The 23,763-nt window shown below is 43.6% G+C and overlaps 1 protein-coding gene across 1 annotated transcript; it reads right to left on the reverse strand.

The window, feature by feature from the left end:
* Positions 1-15,470: 15,470 nt before the first annotated feature.
* sec22bb (SEC22 homolog B, vesicle trafficking protein b) lies at positions 15,471-23,227 on the reverse strand. The gene is made up of 5 exons (XM_062998233.1): positions 23,082-23,227; positions 19,678-19,787; positions 18,498-18,658; positions 17,805-17,951; positions 15,471-16,195 (listed from the first exon to the last, which is right to left on the reverse strand). Exons 1-5 carry the CDS (start codon positions 23,154-23,156, stop codon positions 16,041-16,043), a joined length of 648 nt encoding a protein of 215 aa, XP_062854303.1. The 5' UTR covers positions 23,157-23,227; the 3' UTR covers positions 15,471-16,040.
* Between the last annotated feature and the right edge of the window lie 536 nt (positions 23,228-23,763).

Raw genomic sequence — 23,763 nt, forward strand, 5'->3', positions numbered from 1 at the left:
GTGTCTTGGTTGGTTGTACACACTGGTAGGTAGGTAGATTGGTGGGTAGATAGATATATGGTTAAATAGGTAGATGGAGAGTCAGTCAGTCAGTTGGTCGGTTAGAAGGTAGAAAGGTGGGTAGGCAGATCGATAGGTTAATTGATTAGTTAATTAACTGGTAATTAAGTAGGTAGATAAAGGGGCAGGTAGGTAGAAAGGTTAATCAGCTGAAAAAATAAATGTGTAGGTAGATAGATCGGCTGGTAGGTAAGTGTGTAGGCCAATCAGTTGGTTGGTTGGTAAGGAAGTAGATAAGACTCCTTAGGTAGGAAGGTAGACAAGTAAATCAGTTAATTAACTGGTAACTACGTATGTAGATAAAGGGGCAGGTAGGTACAGGTTAATCAGTTGGCCGAAATAGATGTGTAGGTTGATGTGTAGGTGGGGTGGTAGGTAAGTTGGTAGGGCAGTCTCTTAGTTAATTGTACACACTGGTAGGTAGGTAGATTGGTGGGTAGATAGATATATGAGTAAATAGGTAGATGGTGGATGAAATAGTCAGTTGGTAGTTAGATAGATGGGTAGGTAGGGACTCTCTCAATTCGCTGAAAAAGCGACCAGTATCGCTTGTAGAGCCCCATAGCGATGCCGAGACTTGAACCCAGATGCTTCATATCAAACTGTAAGCGTTGTAGCTGCTGCCGCTTCATCTGTTTATCTTCAAATAAACAAGCCCGAGCACAATAACCCCGGTATAACCCCGGTATAACCCCGGTATTAACACTTAACCCCACTGTCCCAACACTTATTGAGGTCAATGATTATATTTACTCCTCAGGGAGAGCTGCTGTCTGCGGCGTCCCATCACGTAACCACACAGCCATCCGGAAACAAACTGAAAGTGGAGAGGGCTTCACAGGAAGAGCCCGGTATATTTAGGACAGAGCGTATCGCTCTCTCCTCATACGACCTCTTTAACACTTCCGAAAGATACGTGTGCCACCTCATACCCACCGGCTAGGGCTGTAAAATGAACACGGGAGCTGAGAGGGGTCAGAACCATTCCAGTTACGTTAGATCAGATTACTGCAAAGATCAGATGTAAGAGATAAAGAAAAGCTCCAGTGTCCTGCACAGAGACCTGACCTCAGCACCACTTAACAGCTCTGGGATGAATCGGAACATCAACCGATCAGTCAGTGGCCAACCATAGAAATCAGCATTTTTGACTGAATGTGCACAAATTCCCACAGACACACTCTCCCATATGAGTGGAGGCTGTTATAGGCGCATAGAGCAACTGATGACTCTCAATTTGCAGTGAATGATCAGCAGCTCACTAGAAGGTTGCTGGTTCAAGCCTCACTACCACCATGTTGCCACTGTTGGGCCCCTGAGCGAGGCCCTTAACCCTCAATTGCTTGAATTGTATTCAGTCAGAATAAAAACATACAAATAATAGTAAATGTCGTAGTCAGGTGTCTACATACTTTTGGCCATGCGTCTATAAACTCGACTCAAACACTAATGGATTACAGATGTATCAGAACTGATACTGAGTGGGATGGGTTCGTATCCCACGGATTTATTGCACCGTTCCACCCTTATTAACTACACAGAGCAGCAGGATTAACGTGATCCACCCTTAATCCAGCGTGTGGGAGATCTGGGCCCACCAGCACATGTTTGGGGTCACGGTGTGTGTGTGTGTGTGTGTGTGTGTGTTGGAACATACGGTACAATGTGTGAAACGCTGTGGGTCAGTGGCAAAGCATGCGCAATAAACTGCTGGGAATGTGTGTGTGTGTGTGTGTGTGTGTGTGATGTCTGGTATTTCATTTTGGTGAATTGAGAGTTTCAGCACATTTCCCATCACCCAAGAGACACATAAACACACACACACACACACACACACACACACACACACACACACACTGACTGATACCTCTTCAAATTTGGGCGGCGAGTCCCTTTGGCAGAGGAGCACAACGGGGTCAAAGTAATTCGTTACGCTCCAAGTGTGTGTGTGTGCTTATGTGCATGTGAGTGTGTATATTTATGTGTATTTGTGTGTGTGTGTGTGTGTGTGTGTATGGTGTGCATATGAGTGCGTGTTTTGAGTGTGTATATTTATGTGTATTTATGTGTGTGTGTATGGTGTACATATGTATAAGTGTGTGTGTGTTTGTGTGTGTATTTGTGTGAGTAGTGTGTGTGTATTGTGTGAGTGTGTGTTTGTGTATTTATGTGTGTGTGCTTATGTGTGTGCATGTATGTTTGTGTGTATTTATGTGTGTGTGCTTATGTGTGTGCATGAATGTTTGTTAGTATGTATGTGTGTGTATGTATGTTTGTGTGTATTTATGTGTGTGTGCTTATGTGTGTGCATGAATGTTTGTTAGTATGTATGTGTGTGTATGTATGTTTGTGTGTGTTTATGTGTGTGTGCTTATGTGCATGTATGTTTGTGTATTTATGTGTATGTGCTTATGTGTTTGTGTGTGCTTATGTGTATGTATGTGTGTGTGCATGTATGTTTGTGTATTTATGTGTATGTGCTTATGTGTATGTATGTGTGTGTGCATGTATGTTTGTGTGTATTTATGTGTGTGTGCTTATGTGCATGTATGTTTGTGTATTTATGTGTATGTGCTTATGTGTATGTATGTGTGTGTGCATGTATGTTTGTGTGTATTTATGTGTGTGTCCTTATGTGTATGTGTGTGTGTGTGCATGTATGTTTATGTGTATTTATGTGTGTGCGTCTCTTTGTTTAGTGTGTGTATGGTGTGTATGTGTGTGTGTGTGTGTGTGTGTGTGTGTGCATGTATGTTTATGTGTGTCTGTGTGTGTGTTTGGTGTGCATATGCGTGCGTGTGTGCGTATGTGTGTGTTTGTGTGTGTATGGTGTGTAAATGTGTGTGTGTGTGCTTATGTGTATGTATGTGTGTGCATTTATGTTTATGTGTGTGTGTGTGTTTGTTGTGCATATGTGTATGTGTGTGTGTGTGTGTGTTCTAGATATCTGCGGGTAAACAGTAGATAGCTCTGACTGATATTCACACCTCAGTCTGCTGTTCGCACTACCACTGCACTATTAATACACACCATACACACACACACACACACACACACACACACACACACACTCCTCATGTACAGACTGGTGACAGTTTACAGGAAAAAACATCAAGCATCTTGGGCCACAAGCAACCAGAATAGCTTTAATACGAGCTTGGCATCGTCTTCAAAATGTTCAGTGAGCCGTCGTGCCCTGAGGACAGGGGCGCTGATATCCTGGAGGAGATCACTCCCATCAGGACGACAATGTTCTATTATATCAACTGTGTTGACCTGCAGTCACCACACCAAACGTCCGAGAGGTCGAGCATTCAGATCTGTTCTGTTTTATTGGTGTACGTCATACAGGCCATGATACTCCAGGCCACAATAGTCTTGGTGACTGAAGCTCCTGCCATCTGTGCCCCAACGACTGGTCACAGAACCAAACTGAAGCTCTTTTATTTTGGACACATTATGAGAAAAATCAGTTCATCATGCTTGGAAATGTAGAGGGTAAAAGAGGATGAGGACGGCCAGCAAGAAGATAGATATAGAGACAATTTAAGAAGCCTAAAAACCCAAACAGTAGACAGGACAGTATTGAGAAACACAATCCAGACGCTCACCAGGAGTCTAAATGGTCTTTACTACGCTTAAATAATAATGATCATGCAGCACATCTGTCTAAAATGATCACTTATTATTACAATTATTATTATTATTACAATTATTATTATTATTATTATTACAATTATTATTACAATTATTATTATCATTATTATTATTATTATTATTATTACAGTTATTATTATTATTATTACAATTATTATTATCATTATTACTATTATTTCAATTATTATTATTATTATTATTATCATTATTATTATTATTATCATTATTATTATTAATATTATTTTTATTACAATTATTAATATTATTTTTATTACAATTATTATTATCATTATTGTTATTATTATTATTATTATTATTACTTTTTTAATACAATTATATTATCATTATTATTATTATTATTTTGTTTTTTATTACAATTATTATTATCATTACAATTATTACATTTATTATTATTATTATTGTTATTATTCCAATTATTATTAATAATATTTTTATTCCAATTATTATTATTATTATTTTTATTCCAATTATTATTATTATTATTATTATTATTATTGTTATTATTATTATTATTATTATTATTATTGTTGTTGTTATTATTATCATTATTATTATTTTCTGTTATTTGCTTTATATTTTTGTTACATTTCTCACTCAAATCTGCCAAATACCACATGGGTTCAACACTTGCCTTCGGTCATTTTCTGTGAACTTTGGCATGTTGTTGTCTCCCTGTAGCAATTTACTTTTACTGCCTTTTGGTAATTTAATGGTTTTCTTTGAGTGGTCGTAAAATCTGTACAATATAAGTTCCTGTATGTATATTTTTGAACCAGTTGATTTTGTCATATTAAAAAAAGAACCAGCACAATAAACTTATTAAGGAACTGAAATTCAGGAATGCTTTTTAATAAATAAAAGTGTGTTACGATTACTTAGTTCTGAAAAGAACAGTTGCAGAAATGACACTCATGTCCTGTACTAGTGTATGTAAACTATTGACCTGGTAGGTAGAAAGATATTCTGTACATCTGCACGTCGGTCCGTCTGTAGGGCAGACGGGTCAGAGCCGGGGCGATTTCCCATGCCCCTGTGTGTGTGTACGCATTGGGGGGGTGGGGGGCGTAATAACTCATAAGCTCCCTCTGAACTTCCTCATTTGCGCATCACGTTTATGACCTGTCCACTGCATCCCAGCTGCTCCGGGCCCAGGGAGCGTGAGAGAGGAGGCAGGTACGAGAGAGATGGAGAGAGAGGAAGTGTCTGTATGAACAGGCGGGGTCGAAGAGGAACCCCTCACATCCCTGGTGCTTCTGATTTCTGGGAAAAGCAAAGTCGTAAAGATGGAAACGTGAGACGGGGTGATGTCTGTGAGAACAGGTAAACGGGGTCGAGCGATTCGTTAACAGTTCTGAGTTCAAACCAACTACTTACTTACATACCAGGGTCTGCTGGTGGCAGAGCCAGGATTCAAAATCATGAGTTTGAGACGTCAGCAATGGTACGCCACCCGTGTGCCCACTGAGTGATGTTTTGAGGAAGCCAAAGGATGCCTTCAACCTCCAATTCTTCATTTATATTCTTCTATCCCTACTGTTTTATTAAACCTATTAAAGACGATTGTGTTGTGTCATGCTAAGTTTGCACTACACGACTTTCGCCGTGTTCAGATCTCTGTCCGGTTCACACTACATGACTGGATCTCTTGTAATCGGGAGTCTTTTATGTTGTTGTGGTTTTCACACTACACGAATGATGGGTGATAGGGGGTCACACACTACACCAGGAGGAATCTCGGGCAAGTCTGTCCGGTCTCCCAAACTACTTTTTTGTCATGAAAATACACACAAGAAGGGGATGTAAAGCTTGTCTGTGCCGATGTATTCTGATAGAAACTACAGTATATTACGCCCCTGTCCCACACACTCACTCACTGCCAGTCACAACCTGATCGCAACATTTTCACACTACATGATTTTGAGTTGCTGACAGGTCCAGATATTTAACATGCTAGATTTTTTTCTCGAGTCTGTGAGCGCTCGGTGAGCCGCTAAGATCGAGTCGCTGAACAGTTCGCACATAGCGATCGAGAGCCGAGATTTGAGCCTGTCTGTGAGCAAAAATCAGGTAGTGTGAACTAGGCATAATGAGGCTCTTGGGTGGCAAACCGGACCCACTACATCCCTGACCAGAATGAAGCGGTGGTAAAACATTAAAATGAAATGGAGAAAAAGATTCTAGTATGTTCTTACAAAAACTATTTTGCATAAAATCAACATTTATTATTTATTCTCTGCCACTTGGGTGGTGCAGCGATCTTTTACCTCAGGGGTTTTAAAACTTTTTTTCAATCGACACACATTTCTTTTTCATTTTTTATTTTTATTTTCTTTATGCATTTTCTCCCTTTTAGCGTGTCCAACTGCTCGATTGCATCACGCTTCCTCTCCACCAATGCCGATCCCCGCTCTGATTGAGGAAAATGAAGCTAACCCACGCCCCCTCCGACACGTGGGCAGCAGCCGTATGCGTCTTTTCACCTACACTTTGACGAGTGCGGTGCAGCTCAGCGTTGTGTACGGAGAGACACACCCTTACAGCACTCTTTTCTCATCTCTGTGCAGGCGCCACCAATCAGCCAGCAGAGGTCGTAATTGCACCAGTCATGAGAGAGACCCTATCCGGCTTAGTCCCACCCCTATATGAACAACAGGCCAATCGTTGTTCATGTGGCCGCTCATCCTCAGCCGGCAGGCAGAGCTGAGATTCGATATGATGTATTCGAGATCCCAGCTCTGGTTCCAGCGTGTGTTTTTACCGCTGCGCCACCTGAGCGACCCTCAATCGACACACATTTTGTCTGTGATTTTTACCACGATCCAGGCAACACGAACAACGCATCAATACGAGACACAAAACAAAATAAACTAAATTAATAAAAAAGGTAGCGATCTGGTAGCCTCGTAGCTCCTGTGTGTACGATAAGTTCTTCTTGTGTTCGACTCTTATCACACAAAGTATTTTAATTCATTCAGTTTCACTCTCACATGACCGTCATGCACTTTCAGCTGCCAGCAACAGAGCGAGAGACGCAGAGAGAGAGAAAACAGCTCCGTCTCTTTTGCTTTTGCTGATGCACCTCGACCTATTTCCTATTTTCTTGTAGCTGTTTTTTACAGCCGTCTCTCTCTCTCTCTCTCTCTCTCTCTCTGTCTCTCTCTCTGTCTCTCTCTGAACCCGAAGCCTCTGATGAACTTCTTTCTCACATTTAGTCACTGGTTATAATAGTCGTTGTTTTATAAAGGTTTCTTCTCAGGGCTGCATGCAATGACAGTTTGGTGTAAGCAACACAACACCTGGACCCTTGAGCAGCAGGAAAACGACAGCTAAACGTTCCCACTTTTATTACAGTAGATTTCCGATATCTAGATTAATTAGCTGGGAAGGAGCAAGTTTATTCATTAATTCATTCATTGTCTGAATTACCAGCGCTTTATCCTGGTCAGGGTCACGGTGGGTCTGATACTGTGGGTGAAGGGCAGGAAACACCCTGAACAGGTCACCTGGGCAAATCCTTCAAAGGGCAATTTTAGTATCTCCAGTTAATCTGACTGAATGTCTAAGAGGCCAGAGCACCCAAAGGAAACCCACAGGACACGGGGAGAACATGCAAACTCCACACAGAAAGGACCTTGTCCACCCAGTCAGGGAATCAATCCCAGTCCCTCCTTGCTGTGAGGTAACAGAGCTTAGTAGAGCTTGGCCTGAATTCTAATTAGATTATTCATGTATGTATATTATTACGGGTTTCTGTTATTTTGTCCCTCACTATCAGTGGCTTTATCCTGGTCAGGGTCGCGGTGGGTCCGGTTCAGCAGAAAGGAGTACCATAAACAGCGCATTGATCCGCTGCATGGAAATAATGATTACCGTGCCCATGATTATATGTTTGGTTCTACAGTGTATGTGTAGGTAAGGTGGCACAGCAGATAGCCAGATGGTCCTGGGTTCAATTCCCGAGCCTGGCGGTCCGGTCCTTTCTGTGTGGAGTTTGCATGTTCTCCCTTTATGGGTTTCCTCCTACAGCCCAAAGACCTTCAATCAGGTTAACTGGAGCTACTAGTGTTTTCTGCTTTGAACCCAATGAATCAGACCCACCGTGACCCTGACCAGGATAAAGTGTCGGGTATGGAAAGCCACTCTAGTGAGGAGACACCCTGTCCAACCTGCCCTCCCTCTCACACCCTATGGATAGATGTTGTGGAATGTTACTAGAGGTACTAGACTTGTAATCGAAAGGTTGCTGGTTCAAGCCCCACCACCCATCAATCGCTGAGTGTGTATTTGTGCCCATTCAGTAAAAAACAAACACTTCTGTTCATCCCCGAGGTTCTTAGTGGGTTCGAGATCAGCGGGGTTTGAGATCAAGTCTCTGTGCAGGCTGAGACAGGACGAGACCTCACCTAACCTCATGTCCTAGGATCGATTTTATACCCCGGTTAGCGACGGGTGTGGCTAAACACCTGAAATCAAACATTCAAAGGGGCGTCCACATACTTTTGGAGTTTGGTGTTTCTTCCCTGGAGAGACGCAGTAAAATGTGACACATTATTAAATTTGAAATTTATTGCTGGGAAGTACAGAGCAGTAAATCAGTGCACGATACACACACACACACTCACATACACACACACAAACACACACACTCACACACACACACACACACACACTCACCCACACACACACACACACACACACACACACACTCGAACAGCTCGTCTGCAGCCATGACGCTACAGCTCGAGTCTCTGATCAGGATGCACTTCCCCTTTAGCAGCCCGATCTGAAGCGGGTGAAGAGTTCGGCCTGTGCCCTGCGGTTTTAACACGATATGCTGCTTCTCTTTTTTTCGCGGTGCCACTTCCTGTGCTCGCGCTGCAAAAAAGTGAAGAGTTCTGTTTCGAGAAGCCGCCGAGCTGTTTCGTACGTCCTGTTAGACACAGGCCTGAATATCCTGTTTGTATTCGGGTTCGATAAAGCGGGACGGACGTGCCCGACGACAAGTCACTTTAAAAGCACAAAACAGTAAAAACATTAAATACAGCGGTACCTTGATACCTTGAGGTATTTTTTCTCATAAGGATGTTTGGGAAACCTGTTAATGCATCCATGGTCCCGTGGAGCTGCAGATATTTTAGTCTCATGTAAAATAATGAGGTTGTTTTTGACACTTAAACACTGAAAATAACACAAATATAATATAAACACACTGAAATACAATTACAAACAGTTACACATCAATAAAAATACAATAAAAGCTGCACTTTAGTTTTACTTCTTTATTGTTTCCTGACGCTTCTTAATGGTGGAGATGCTCGATTCCGTTCAGCACCGGCGCATTTACATAAGAAGTGACAAAACCACTTTTGTGCTGCTGTGCCGTTATTTCCTATGAAGTGTGACGGTAGTAGTTTGTAAATTGTAGTAAAACAGCGAGTGAGGAATGTGATTAGTGGAGGAACTTATGAGCAGTAATAATGAAGAGAAGTTTAGTGCTCCTGTCTCCTTCTTTTACTACATTAAACCACGTTAAGCTTTATTCTGAACCAGAAGCGTTTTAGACTCTGGGAGAAGCTGATTCTGATTCTCACCATTTCTCAGAAGCTGGAGCTGTAACACAAGTTTAAAAGTGAAACAGGGAGGAGAATCCAGATAAACACAGATACAAGTGGAGCTGGAACCCTGGATCTGACGCTTGTTCCACACTGATGCAGATTCAGCTCAGATTCACACGCTGATCAGGTTTTACTGCTCAAGCCGAGCGCTGAACAAAGCGGCGGTTCATTGATCATTTGAAATTAAATACATAAATGTATTTCGAGTTTAGGGGACGTGGAGTTACAAGGTACCGCTGTACTGCTGAGATCTGGGGATCCAGGGTTCTAATCTCTCTGTGCTATCAGCCGGTCGGGCGTTTGCATGCACATGATTGGCTAAAACAGCCTAGCTGTTGGAAGGTGCACTTGTCAGAGCGCTCTCAATGCAGGTCACAAGCCTGGATAGAAATAAAAGGGTTGCATCAACTCACCAGAACTGATCAGATTCACTGTATTTCTAATTCCTATATTCCAAAAAAAGATGGGACAGGGTATTGCAACACATACAGGTTTGTGGAACAGTCAGACATGTCTGTTTTGGAGCGCTACCTGGGTGAACAGGTGATGCTACTGTATTTATACATTGATATTTTTATTGTTGAACAGATATTAAACAGATATTTATGGTTGTCGTGTCCAGTAAACACCAAAAATACACGTTATTTAATTTAGAGTTTTCTTGTAATCACTGGGTGCACAACCTGGACAGGACACCAAACCATCGTGGGGCCTCTGCCATCCATCCTCAGACAAAATAGCCAATTGAGTATGTATGTAGATGCCTGACTGGCCGATAGCACTGCTGGGCTCTCTGTGATCACTGGATTCACAATCGGTAAACTAAAAATGAGTAAATTGTGAGATAAAGGTGGAAAAAAAAGATCTGGACTGCAGGCAAGCCAGTCAAGCACATGCACTCTGTGCCTACGAAGCCTCGCTGTGGTAGTGTGTGCAGAATGAAGCCTGGCATCATCCTGCTAAAATAACAACAGACTTCCCATAAAATAGTAACCTTGATGGCAGCATACATATGCAAGTCACCTATGCTGTAAGCACTGTAGCATTGGGGTAAATACAATCGGGGAATTGGATATGACTAGATTGGGGGGGGGGGGGGGGGGGGGGGGGGGGGGTGCATAAATAGAACAAAGACGATTTCAGGTTGTACGTGTGAAGTAGCTAAAAAATAAATAAAAACAAACATAAAAACTATTAAGGTGGCACAGTGGGTAGCGCTGCTGCCTCACAGCAAGAAGGTCCTGGGTTCGATTCCCCAGCAAGGTGGTCCGTGTCCTTTCTGTGTGTGTTTCCTCCAGGTGCTGCAGTTTCCTCCCACAGTCCAAAGACGTGCAAGTGAAATGAACTGGAGCTACTAAAATGACACTGAGTGTGATGGACTGGCGACATGTCCCACCGAGACCCTGACCAGGATAAAGCGGTGCTAAAACACACTACGAATGTTATTCATGAGGCAGCAGACGGAGTTCAGCGTTTGTGTTACTTCATAAGCCAGAAAATATTACCAAACGTTATCAGAATAATCCAGACCCATCACACCGATCCCTACTTGAGACCCAAATAAGAACCCGCCGCGACCCTGACCAGAACAAAGCGCGTTGTTTGAACGGAAATAAACGAATAAACACAGAATCGCTTTTGTGCCCGCTGTAGTTTTGTTTTTAAAGCTTTACTGTGATGGTTGGTATTAGGGCGCCCATAGGTGGCCAAACCTGGTACTGCATCCTTAACAGAAATGTTTTGTTTTTATCTACAATATCATCCTGTTCAGTGTCGCGGAGGGTCCCGGGTACAAGGCAGGAATATCTTGTATCTTATTTAAATATTTTTACATTGACTAGTCCGCCAGATGCCCCACAGCCTTCATCTTGGCTTGTGGCACAATCCTCCAAGTACTCACCATGCCTGCCTCTCTCACCCCTTGCTGTTTCGGACAGCCAGACTCGAGCGGTCTTTTCCAGGATGACAACACACAAATCCGGCCTTTACAGTCACCAGATCCCAGCTCACCTCACCTCAAAGCCTTTGGAAGATCTCCTTAAATCAGGGTTTGATACCAGCCAATCAGGAGCGTCACCTGATTCTGAACTAATAAATCCACAGGTCTGTCTTTAACCAAATTACCATCCACATGGAATGTAGTTTCTGAGGGGTCAACACGTGTTTCCCTTCTTTTATACACACACACTAGAAGGACAAAATATTGGGACACCACTTCTAATTATTTCCGATTGCTGACAGGTGTACTAAATTAATGATATTAAGGAATTTCCATGCATCCTGCACAGAGCCCTGGTTTCAGCCTCACTGAACAGCTTTGGAATTAACTGGAACGTCAATCGAGGACTAAAGGTGTTCTGCTTTGACTCACCGGGAACAAATTCCTACAGACATGCTTCAAAGTCTTGTGAGAAGCCCTCTCAGAAGAGCAGCACTCTGTTTTAAGTCTGACAAGCCCACGGTCAGGCGTCCACATACTTTTGACCGTGTAGTGTGCGTCATAATGAGCTGACATGATGTGTTTGTTGTCAGAAATACACTCTTCATCTTTTTTCCTCTCCCCGTTTTCCTCCCGATTTAGTGCATCCAATTTTGTCTTCCGCTGCTGAGGGATACCTGATTGCATCCGAGGAGAGCACGTCGCTGCACACGCCTCCTCCGACACGTGCACAGTCCTCCTCTTCTCACCCCTGCATTCTGCACAGGCGTCTCGTCCGCCAATCAGGGTCCTTACACAGCGTATGAAGACCCTCCCACCCACATACAGTGCCTTGCAAAAGTATTCAGCTCCCTTGAACTTTTCAACCTTTTGCCACATTTCAGGCTTTAAACATAACGATATGAAATTGTAATTTTTTGTGAAGAATCAATAACAAGTGCGACACAATTGTGAAGTGGAACGAAATTTATTGGATATTTTAAACTTTTTTTAGAAATAAAAACCTGAAAAGTGGGGCGTGCAATATTATTCAGCCCCTTTACTTTCAGTGCAGCAAACTCACTCCAGAAGTTCAGTGAGGATCTCTGAATGATCCAATGTTGACCTAAATGACTGATGGTGATAAATAGAATCCACCTGTGTGTAATCAAGTCTCCGTATAAATGCACCTGCTCTGTGATAGTCTCAGAGTTCTGTTTAAAGCGCAGAGAGCATCATGAAGACCAAGGAACACACCAGGCAGGTCCGAGATACTGTTGTGGAGAAGTTTAAAGCTGAATTTGGATACAAAAAGATTTCCCAAGCTTTAAACATCTCAAGGAGCACTGTGCAAGCGATCATATTGAAATGAAGGGAGTATCAGACCACTGCAAATCTACCAAGACCCGGCCGTCCCTCTAAACTTTCAGCTCAAACAAGGAGAAGACTGATCAGAGATGCAGCCAAGAGGCCCATGATCACTCTGAATGAACTGCAGAGATCTACAGCTGAGGTGGGAGAATCTGTCCATAGGACACAATCAGTCGTACACTGCACAAATCTGGCCTTTATGGAAGAGTGGCAAGAAGAAAGCCATTTCTCAAAGATATCTATAAAAAGTCACCTGGGAGACACACCAAACATGTGGAAGAAGGTGCTCTGGTCAGATGAAACCAAAATCGAACTTTTTGGCCACAACGCAAAACGTTATGTTTGGCGTAAAAGCAACACAGCTCATCACCCTGAACACACCATCCCCACTGTCAAACATGGTGGTGGCAGCATCATGGTTTGGGCCTGCTTTTCTTCAGCAGGGACAGGGAAGATGGTTAAAATTGATGGGAAGATGGATGGAGCCAAATACAGGACCATTCTGGAAGAAAACCTGTTGCAGTCTGCAAAAGACCTGAGACTGGGACGGTGATTTATCTTCCAACAAGACAATGATCCAAAACATAAAGCAAAATCTACAATGGAATGGTTCACAAATAAACGTATCCAGGTGTTAGAATGGCCAAGTCAAAGTCCAGACCTGAATCCCATCGAGAATCTGTGGAAAGAGCTGAAAACTGCTGTTCACAAACGCTCTCCATCCAACCTCACTGAGCTCGAGCTGTTTTGCAAGGAAGAATGGGCAAAAATTTCTGTCTCTCGATGTGCAAAACTGATAGAGACATACCCCAAGCGACTTGCAGCTGTAATCGCAGCAAATGGTGGCGCTACAAAGTATTAACGCAAGGGGGCTGAATAATATTGCACGCCCCACTTTTCAGTTTTTTATTTCTAAAAAAAGTTTAAAATATCCAATAAATTTCGTTCCACTTCACGATTGTGTCCCACTTGTTGTTGATTCTTCACAAAAAATTACAATTTCATATCTTTATGTTTAAAGCCTGAAATGTGGCAAAAGGTTGAAAAGTTCAAGGGGGCTGAATACTTTTGCAAGGCACTGTATAGTCAGAGGCCAATAGACTACTGAAGTCGTGCGTCATTCTGTAGTCCTCCTTATGCCCATATTTGGAGACCCGGGTCTAAGCCCGATTTTCGATGGCAAAAACGAACGTGGTTTTCAAAATATCGGCTCTAACGCATCCTGTGCTAAATAAACATGTTCAGAACCCCGTACGTTTTTCTCCTGTACATCACTGGATCCTATAAATTACGAGATTGTTAAAGGATCATAATACTAATAATGCTACAGGAAAGCTAATGCTACTGCGCATTAATTAGACGTCACTGAACTACACCAATCGAATTGACGGAACGAGCGGCTCGCTTTTGTCGAGTACAACCAAAGGCGTAACACCCGACCGTCCTCGCTTTCTACTTTATTGTAGCTAGCTACTAAAAATATAAAACATAAAACTTGTGAATATCGCTGCACTGTTACGCTGGTGAATCACGCTGCTTCGTGCGGTTATTTAAGAGCCTTATAAAAATAAATAAATAATACAAATTAAGATGCTTCCAGTTTAGTGACGTCAATTCAGTGCGCAGTAGCATTAGCTTACATGCAGCAATATTCATATTTTAACTCTTTAACGACTTCATAATTCAGAGGATCCAGTGATAATAGACAGAAGAATCTCCATAAAACAAAACCTAACAGCTCTGGAAAAATTTTTATGACTACAGGATGCGAGAGAGGCAATTTTTGAAATCTCCGTTCTTCATTTATAATTTTTTTGGGCACAACAACACGGCAAACGACGACACGACTTCAGTGGTCTATTAGTATCTGCTGCAGGCTCCGCCAATTACGCCCGTTAGATGGCGCCCAGCCGACCGGTGGCAACACCGAGTTTCAAACCGGGGCGCTACACTCTTCATCTTGTTCAGTTTGGAGGGGTAACACTTCATCTGACGCCTGTTACTGATTCAGACAGTGTACACTCCCTGGCTGTGTCCTAAACCACAGCCTTTGTGCTACATGGTGTGTAACTAAACCATTCGAAGAGCACTAGTAGGCCATGCTAGCAGATGCAGTTCATTCTCCACATGATCCGTTACCCAGACTTGATTAAATTGAATCCTTGTTTATGATAATTTAGCATTTTATCCTGGTCAGGGTTGCAATGTGCCCTGTGTACTCGGTCTGAAAACCTTGCGCTCTCTTAACACACTCACGCTCCTGAGAAGAAGGCATGTCTAAATGCTTAGACTGAACACGATTCGAGCGACTGAGGGTTAAGGGCCTTGCTCAGGGCGCCAACAGTGGCGACTTGGTGGTGGTGGTGGGGCTTGAACCGGCAACCTTCTGATCACTACACTGCAACAGAGGAATCGTTTTCATAAGCAGGTAACCCTTGTCGATGTTTAGTTTGTATAAAGGTGCACGAGTGTCGTTTATTTGTTAATTTGGGCATGGAGGGAGACGGTAGCTGGCGTGCTAGCGGGTTGTGCCACCTCAGCCAGTCGGTTTAAACGTCCTGATGCTAACTGTGTTAGCTTAGTAAGCTAAAACTGTGGTGACGTGAAAGTAGAGCGTCTAAATAACCTGATTATGAGCTCCATGTGTTATTAGAATCCTCTCTACTGAGGCAGCTGATCAGGTAGTTAGTGGGGAGCAGGGTGGTCCGCTAGGTTCTCAGACAGACCCAGAAAAGGTAAAGAACATGCAAAACTCAATATCAGTGACTCAAGACGACCCATACTGCTGTACCGCTCATATTTATAAGAACAGACACACAAACCGCTGGTGTCGGACAGCGAACCGCTTTATTGTCAACCGAAGGGAACAGTACATGGAGGTCTCACCCGTCTGGTCTCCCCACGCTGGCGTATGCTACATGCCCAACACTTAAACTTCAAAGAGAAATGGCAGTCCGTCCTTATAAAGCATGACTGAGTGAGTGAATGAGTGAGTGAGTGAGTGAATGCGGCTGAACCAGGAGCCACAACATTCGCCGAACTTCTCTTAGACGGATTGTGCTGAACGTCCGAAACTACCGGAAAACATCTCTCCACACACACACACACACACACACACACACACACACACACACACACACACACACACACTAATTCACTCATTTATTCATTCATTCACTCACACACTCACTCATTCAGCCTCTCGCACTGGTTAATAAAACATACAACATGAATAAAGAGTCGCGTCGCTCCGTCGGCGTGCCGCGGGGAGAGAAAGTGCCGGATTTATCAGTCTCTGAGAGAGAAGAACGAGAACCGGCTTGTTTTCACTCCATCTGAACGTTCTGCGTGTTCTCCAAGCCTTCATCACGTCTCCTTGCTTCTCCTCCTCCTCCTCCTCACAGCCACCAGAAGCGGATGTAGACGATGAACATGATGAAGAAGACGCCGCCGGCCGCCAGCTTGGCGTAGGTGGAGCGGGTGTTCAGGTATTTCGCGTCGCTGCGGTACTTCTTGGACAGGCTGGACAGGTTACTGGCCTTCGAGTCCAAAGCTGGAGGTGGCGTGAGAGGAAAAAAACACGTTTAATCGTAAAGGTGCAGCATCACAACAACAGTTTTAACTTCTAATGTTAGAAAATATTTCTGTTAAACAAAATCCGTCTCAAGTACAGGCGTGGTTAAAACCGTATCTCCCAATTTAGTCATTTAATTTAAAATATAAATACATATAAAAGGATTAAATATAAATAACACTACACATTTATATTTAATGTTATTTATGTTTTGTATTAATTATATGTAGTGTTATTTACACCGATTAGCCATAACTCCTTGTTTCTACACTCACTGTCCATTTTATCAGCTCCACTTACCATATAGAAGCACTTTGTAGTTCTACAATTACTGACTGTAGTCCATCTGTTTCTCTACATGCCTTTTTACCCCCTTTCATGCTGTTCTTCAATGGTCAGGACCCCCACAGAGCAGGTATTATTTAGGTGGTGGATGATTCTCAGCACTGCAGTGACACTGACATGGTGGTGGTGTGTTAGGGTGTGTTGTGCTGGTATGAGTGGATTAGACACAGCATCGCTGCTGGAGTTTTTAAACACCTCACTGTCACTGCTGGACTGAGAATCGTCCACCGACCAAAAACATCCAGCCAACAGCGCCCCGTGGGCAGCGTCCTGTGCCCACTGATGAAGGTCTAGAAGATGACCGACTCAAACAGCAGCAATAGATGAGCGATCGTCTCTGACTTTACATCTACAAGGTGGACCGACTAGGTAGGAGTGTCTAACAGTGGACAGTGAGTGGACACGGTGTTTAAAAACTTATACCAGCACAACACACACTAACACACCACCACCATGTCAGTATCACTGCAGTGCTGGGAATGATCCACCACCTAAATAATTCCTGCTCTGTGGGGGTCCTGACCATTGAAGAAAATGGACAGTGAGTGTAGAAACAAGGAGGTGGTTCTAATGAGGACGTAAAGTATCAGAATTGGACCCCCGATGATTGGTAAAGTTTTGCCTTCGCTGTTGAGAGACTGAAAGACGTTCGGCGAGAAACATCAGAGAACAAACACCCTGCAACCATTGCTGGAGGAACACAAGCTGGTGGTGGCAGCGTTCTGGTCTGGGGAATGTTTTCGTGCCATTCTCTGGCCACATGCATCCATGTGGAAGGCCGATTTGGGTATGAATCCATTATTGCCAATCATGTACACCCATACATGCTGATTGTCGTCTCTAAGGCGGATGGGATCTTCCAGCAAGACGATGTGGCTAAAAGAGCGTGACCAAGACTTCCAAGTACTACCCTGGCCCCCTAATTCCCAGCTCGGGGAACCAGCTCGATGGTCGCTTTCGCTCCATGGATCCTCCCCCACTACACTACACCTCAGCATGGCTACAGATACCTGTGACGACATACCAGGACCTTACTGAGTCTCTCCCAGCCCGTCCAGCTGCTGTCCGGTGGTTACTGTGGATATTAGCTGGTGCTCATAATAATGTGACTCGACTGTATATTTAGTATTATTTATAATACATTTTACAGCATTACTAACACTAAATATAAAATGGATTCAATTTCGCTGTCACAGAGGTACCAGAGTGAGCAGCGTGGCCTCGTTTTGGGCTCAGTATGTACCTGACAGGGCCTCCCCTCTCTGCAGCACCTCCTCGATGTTGGCCACCATGATCCTCTGGACGTCCTGCAGCTCCGTGTTGATGCTGCCCAGGTTCCTGCGGGCTCGGCTGTCGATGTAGGACTTCTTCGTTTTCTGAATGTACGTGTCTGTGAACACACACACATCAAAAGATCAAACACCAAACACGTCCTGATCGAGCCATGACACTTTAAACTAAATAAATACTAAACTAAATTAAACTACATAGCTGGGCTTTATGATCACATCAGAGCCCCCAATTTTCTCCCAATTTAGTCGCATCCAATTCCCTGATCGTATTTCTCCTCTAATCCTGGCTGAGGAGAGCTCTGACTAGCACACGCCCCCTCCGACACGCGTGCAGTACGGACCGCTTCTTTTCATATGGTTCCTATGGAGATCCGTATCGCGCACTGAGAGTCACGTGTCGATTTCTACATGATCTGCCATCGATCAGCCAGCAGAGGGCGTAACTGCAGCAGTTATCGGTGAACCCTATACAGCATTCGTCCCGCCCCCTGCATGCACACAGCCAATCGTGTGTCGGCGCAGGCGGCCGGCTGACTCAAAGCTGCAGGTAAGTGCTATACTAGGAATCAGAAGGTCTCTGGTTCAAGCCCCACCACTTGAACAGCACCAGGCACGACCCTTAACCCTGAAGGACTGATATTTACCGAACTCGATGAAGGAATACGGTCTGGATACGGTGGGCACTTTCTTCCCGTGCTGTTCGTGGAACTCTGCCTGGAGGTCCTCTAGGTAGGCGAAGGCGAGCTTTTTGGGGAACACGGCTTCACACAGGACCAGGTAACAAACCCCTTTCTCTATCAGGTAACTTAGAACAGACAAAAAAGCAACAGGATAAAAGGAGTGATGTTATAGGATACAGAAATCTCAAATAAAAACTGTAGTAATGACCACTTCTTTTCACCTGCACCGGGCGGGATCATATACACTGATCAGCCATAACATTAAAACCACCTCCTTGTTTCTACACTCTGTCCATTTTATCAGCTCCACTTACCATATAGAAGCACTTTGTAGTTCTACAATTACTGACTGTAGTCCATCTGTTTCTCTGCATGCTTTGTTACCCCCTTTCACCCTGTTCTTCAATGGTCAGGACCCCCAGAGGACCCCCACAGAGCAGGTATTATTTAGGTGGTGGATGATTCTCAGCACTGCAGTGACACTGACATGGTGGTGGTGTGTTAGTGTGTGTTGTGCTGGTATGAGTGGATCAGACACAGCAGCACTGCTGGAGTTTTTAAACACCGTGTCCACTCACTGTCCACTCTGTTAGACGCTCCTACCTTGTCGGTCCACCTTGTAGATGTAAAGTCAGAGACGATCGCTCATCTATTGCTGCTGGTTGAGTCGCTCATCTTCTAGACCTTCATCAGTGGTCACAGGACGCTGCCGGCTGGGTATTTTTGGTTGGTGGACTATTCTTAGTCCAGCAGTGACAGTGAGGTGTTTGAAAACTCCAGCAGCGCTGCTGTGTCTGATCCACTCATACCAGCTCAACACACACTAACACACCACCACCTGGTCCTGTGGGGGTCCTGACCATTAAAGAACAGCGTCAAAGGGGGTAACAAAGCATGTAGAGAAATAGATAGACTACAGTCAGTAATTGTCAAACTACAAAAAGCTTTTATATGGTAAGTGGAGCTGATAAAATGGACATGAGAACCCAAAACTGGCAGGTGATAAGAAGCGGCCACAGATTGGTCAGAGAGGCGTGTGGTGATCCGGCGCTCCTTCATCACATCAGTGGTTGTGCAAGCAAGATTGGATTCACAATCAGGAATTGGATATGACTAAATCGAGAGATAAAGTGGGGATACTCACTGGAAGGTCATGGATCCGGCCTCCAGGGTGCAGCGTGTCGGACTTTGATCGTTCAGCTTTCGAAACAGCTGCTTGGCCTGGCTCTGATACTGCTGCATGTCCCGTCCCATCTAGACCCCCCCCCCAAAAAACAAACACGGGACGTGGTTAGACCCTCAGAGGCGAGGAACAAACACAGCGACACAATAACGGCTGAGTAGACACGTGCTGATATTTTTGTGGAATAGGCTTATCATCCAATCAGAGAGCAGAATGAGTCTTCCGCTGCCCCTACTGCTGACCAAATGACCACTGTGTGTTCCTTCTGGGTGGAGATGATTCCATCCACATGACATGACATTTCTAGAAACCGAGATTCAGCAGACGTCCTCAATTTCAAAGCTCTCATCAAACAAATGAGATCGAATCTCGAATCTCTGTCGGCCTGCCAGGCGTCTACACAGACACGACTGGTCATGTCTGAGAGGGAGGGGGTGTCCGAAGCCATGTGACAAACCGGCATCTAGGATTTAAGGAGGATTTAAAGTTTCCTCCAGACCACCCAAGAAGGACGGGGCCCTGCTGAGTCTCGTTCCTCTCAAGGTTTCTTCCTGTAATTTTCAGGGAGCGTTTCCTTGCCACAGTCGCCCTCGGCTTGCTCAACAGGGGTTTTTGTATCTGTCGGTCCTGGATTTTGTAAAGTTGCTTTGAGACAATGTCTATTGTAAAAAGCGCTATATAAATAAAGTTGACTTGACTTGACATCTTGTCCAGGGTATCCCTGCCTTGCACCCGGAACCCGATTCGCAGCAACCCTGACCAGGACAAAGCAACTAATGAAAATGAAAAGGAAAAAATGTAGAAAATGATCGTGCATGTAGTATTTCAGCACTTGATCTTTGCGGTGCATGGGGTTATATCCCAAATATTTCCCTATCTATTAAATAAAGTGCCACGTGTGCTCTGTTAGTCGAACTCTCCAGCACGTAAACAATACAAGCCGTCATGTGGTATCGGGTTCGTATGGGCAGCAAATAACCTGGGAAGGAACTGGATTTAAAAATATCACGTTTTTGATATCAGCACACGCCTACAGCCACGTTTACGTTCCTCAGTACATGCAGCCGTCTGGTGAGCAGAGAGGACACGAAGCGAAGACAGAACAAACCTTCTCATTCGCCTTCAAGGCCGCAAGAAGGAAAAAAGAAAAGACAAATCGAACAGATTAGAACCAAATGAGCTTCTTAGATGGAACATATTTTACTATGCACTGTTGGACATTTCATTTGGTACTTCAATTACAGTATCTAGGTTAAATTTGACCAAGTAAATTACGGACCACAGCCTTTCTTGTATGTTGTACAATTTGCTTGGACTGTTCCTCAGTGCTTGTGAACATCAGTCCAGCTGCTGTGTTGCCAAAACAGTCACTTTCACCAGAAATAGTTCTAATTTTGGGGAATTCTGAAGGCGCTGAGACTAAACCACTAATAGTAAATATTTACAGATGCATATCAGAGCCTAAAACACACCAGAGACTGGAGCGCAGGATTAATACCTTCATATTCAAGCACCATTAATTAAAATGCAAATAGTACATAAGTTAGTGTGCAGGTTTTAACACCACTGATACTGTATGCGGGTATATTTACATTTGTGGAATTTATCCAAAGCGACTTACAGTACTGTGATAGTATTTTGTCGAAGCAATTGAGGTTTAAGGGCCTTGCTCAAGGGCCCATCAGTGGCAGCCTGGTAGTAGTGAGGCTTGAACCAGCGACCTTTGGATTATTAGTCTTGTACCTTAACCACTAGGCTACAACTGCCCTATACAGTATGTGCAGTGGTAGCTCAAAATTAAGGATAGGGCAGTTGTAGACTTGCGAGTCCCACCACTGCCAGCTGCCACTGTTGGGCCCTTGAGCAAGGCCCTTAACCCTCAATTGCTGAGACAATATACCCCAATCAGCCATAACATTAAAACCACCTCCTTGTTTCTACACTCACTGTCCATTTTATCAGCTCCACTTACCATATAGGAGCACTTTGTAGTTCTACAATTACTGACTGTAGTCCATCTGTTTCTCTACCTGCTTTGTTACCCCCTTTCATGCTGTTCTTCAATGATCAGGACCCCCACAGAGCAGGTATTATTTAGGTGGTGGACTGCAGTGACACTGACATGGTGGTGGCGTGTTAGTGTGTGCTGTGCTGGTATGAGTGGATCAGACACAGCAGCGCTGCTGGAGTTTTTAAACACCTCACTGTCACTGCTGGACTGAGAATAATCCACCAACCAAATATATCCAGCCAACAGCGCGCCGTCCTGTGAGCACTGATGAAGGTCTAGAAGACGAGCGACTCAAACAGCAGCAATAGATGAGCGATCGTCTCTGACTTTACATCTACAAGGTGGACCGACTAGGTAGGAGTGTCTAATAGAGTGGACAGTGAGTGGACACGGTGTTTAAAAACTCCAGCAGCGCTGCTGTGTCTGATCCACTCATACCAGCACAACACACACTAACACACCACCACCATGTCAGTATCACTGCAGTGCTGAGAATCATCCACCACCTAAATAATACCTGCACTGTGGGGGTCCTGACCATTGAAGAACAGGGTGAAAGGGGGTAACAAAGTATGTAGAGAAACAGATGGACTACAGTCAGTGATTGTAGAACTACAAAGTGCTTCTATATGGTAAGTGGAGCTGATAAAATGGACAGTGAGTGTAGAAACAAGGAGGTGGTTTTAATGTTATGGCTGATCGGTGTAAACTGTCTGTACTGTAAGTCGCTCTGGATAAAAGCATCTGCTAAACACCGAAAATGTAAATGTATCCTATTGAGAAGTGTAAAAATATAATATTATAATAATATTTCCTGTGTTTTATTTTGATCAGGACGTTTAACTGTATAAAACACTGACTTTACTAATTAATAAATAATAAATTTAGGGCGTGATTTAGCGTACGGATTACTGTTACTAGTACAATCTTTCCTACAGTACGTTTAAAGCCTTGTTTTTTAAATGTGACTTTCCTTTCTTGGACCAACCAGGGCTTGAAATTGAAGTAAGACCCCCCCTCAGATATTTAGGACTTTAGTTCCAGCTGCTGCAATATTAAATTAGGAGAATTCAGAGTATATGGAAAGGTGTGCGGAACACCGTTAACTTCACTTAGTGATTGGGGTTTGTTGGCTGAAAATAAAATAACGATCTAATATTTGCAATATAATTTGCAGAGATAAAATAATGCGTCATGTTAAAGCTGGATGATCTTTAATATAATTATATGATGTTAATAGTGAAGATAACAGCTGCTCTGTATAGGTTTACACATGCTAATAGCTCTAGCTAGCCTGACTGTTCCAAACCCGGGCAGCTTATAATAAAGTGATTAAAAGGAAGAAATGTAAAACCTGTTCATCTTCTTGCATGGACGCAGCAAGCGGTAACCCATCCGCCAAGCGGGCGATCATCGTTAATAACACCATGCTGGTTTAATTTCTGTATAATCGCTCTGTAACCAAGCCGCTCTGATACTGTACTGAACTGAACTGAACCGATGACGCCTACCTACATCTGTTTTTTCTTTTCCTACCCGTATTGAGGAAAACCCCGCCCCCTACACTAGGATTGGCTCCTTGAGAATGTAATACGTCAAAAGTGTTTGAGTCTGAACTGTTAGCCAATTAAATCGCAAGAGGCAGATTCCTACAAACCAATCACATCACACAAATCCAGGTGTTGCTCAAAACGGGTGGGAAAATTACGATCACCGGTTGACAACACAACCGTACTCGATGAGCTGGCCGGAACTACGTGACGTGTCATGTTGCACTATTATTGCTCCGTACAAGCTATATAAGCGAGGGGAATATTTTAGTTCCGCTGCTACAACAGTGTTATTATTATTTAAAACAAATAAACAAACTAACAATTACATTATTAATTCACTTATCTATTATTTATTTATCCTGATCAGGTTTTGTGGGATAAGAAGAAATCCTAAACATCCATCAAAGGGCTTCATTACTTACTAACTCTCTCACACTCCTATTACGGCACCTGAATGTCTTGCTAAGTTCAAATCGAGTAACA

This window comes from Trichomycterus rosablanca, chromosome 7 (genome assembly GCF_030014385.1).
Source record: "Trichomycterus rosablanca isolate fTriRos1 chromosome 7, fTriRos1.hap1, whole genome shotgun sequence".
In the NCBI taxonomy this organism is placed as follows: Eukaryota; Metazoa; Chordata; class Actinopteri; order Siluriformes; family Trichomycteridae; genus Trichomycterus; species Trichomycterus rosablanca.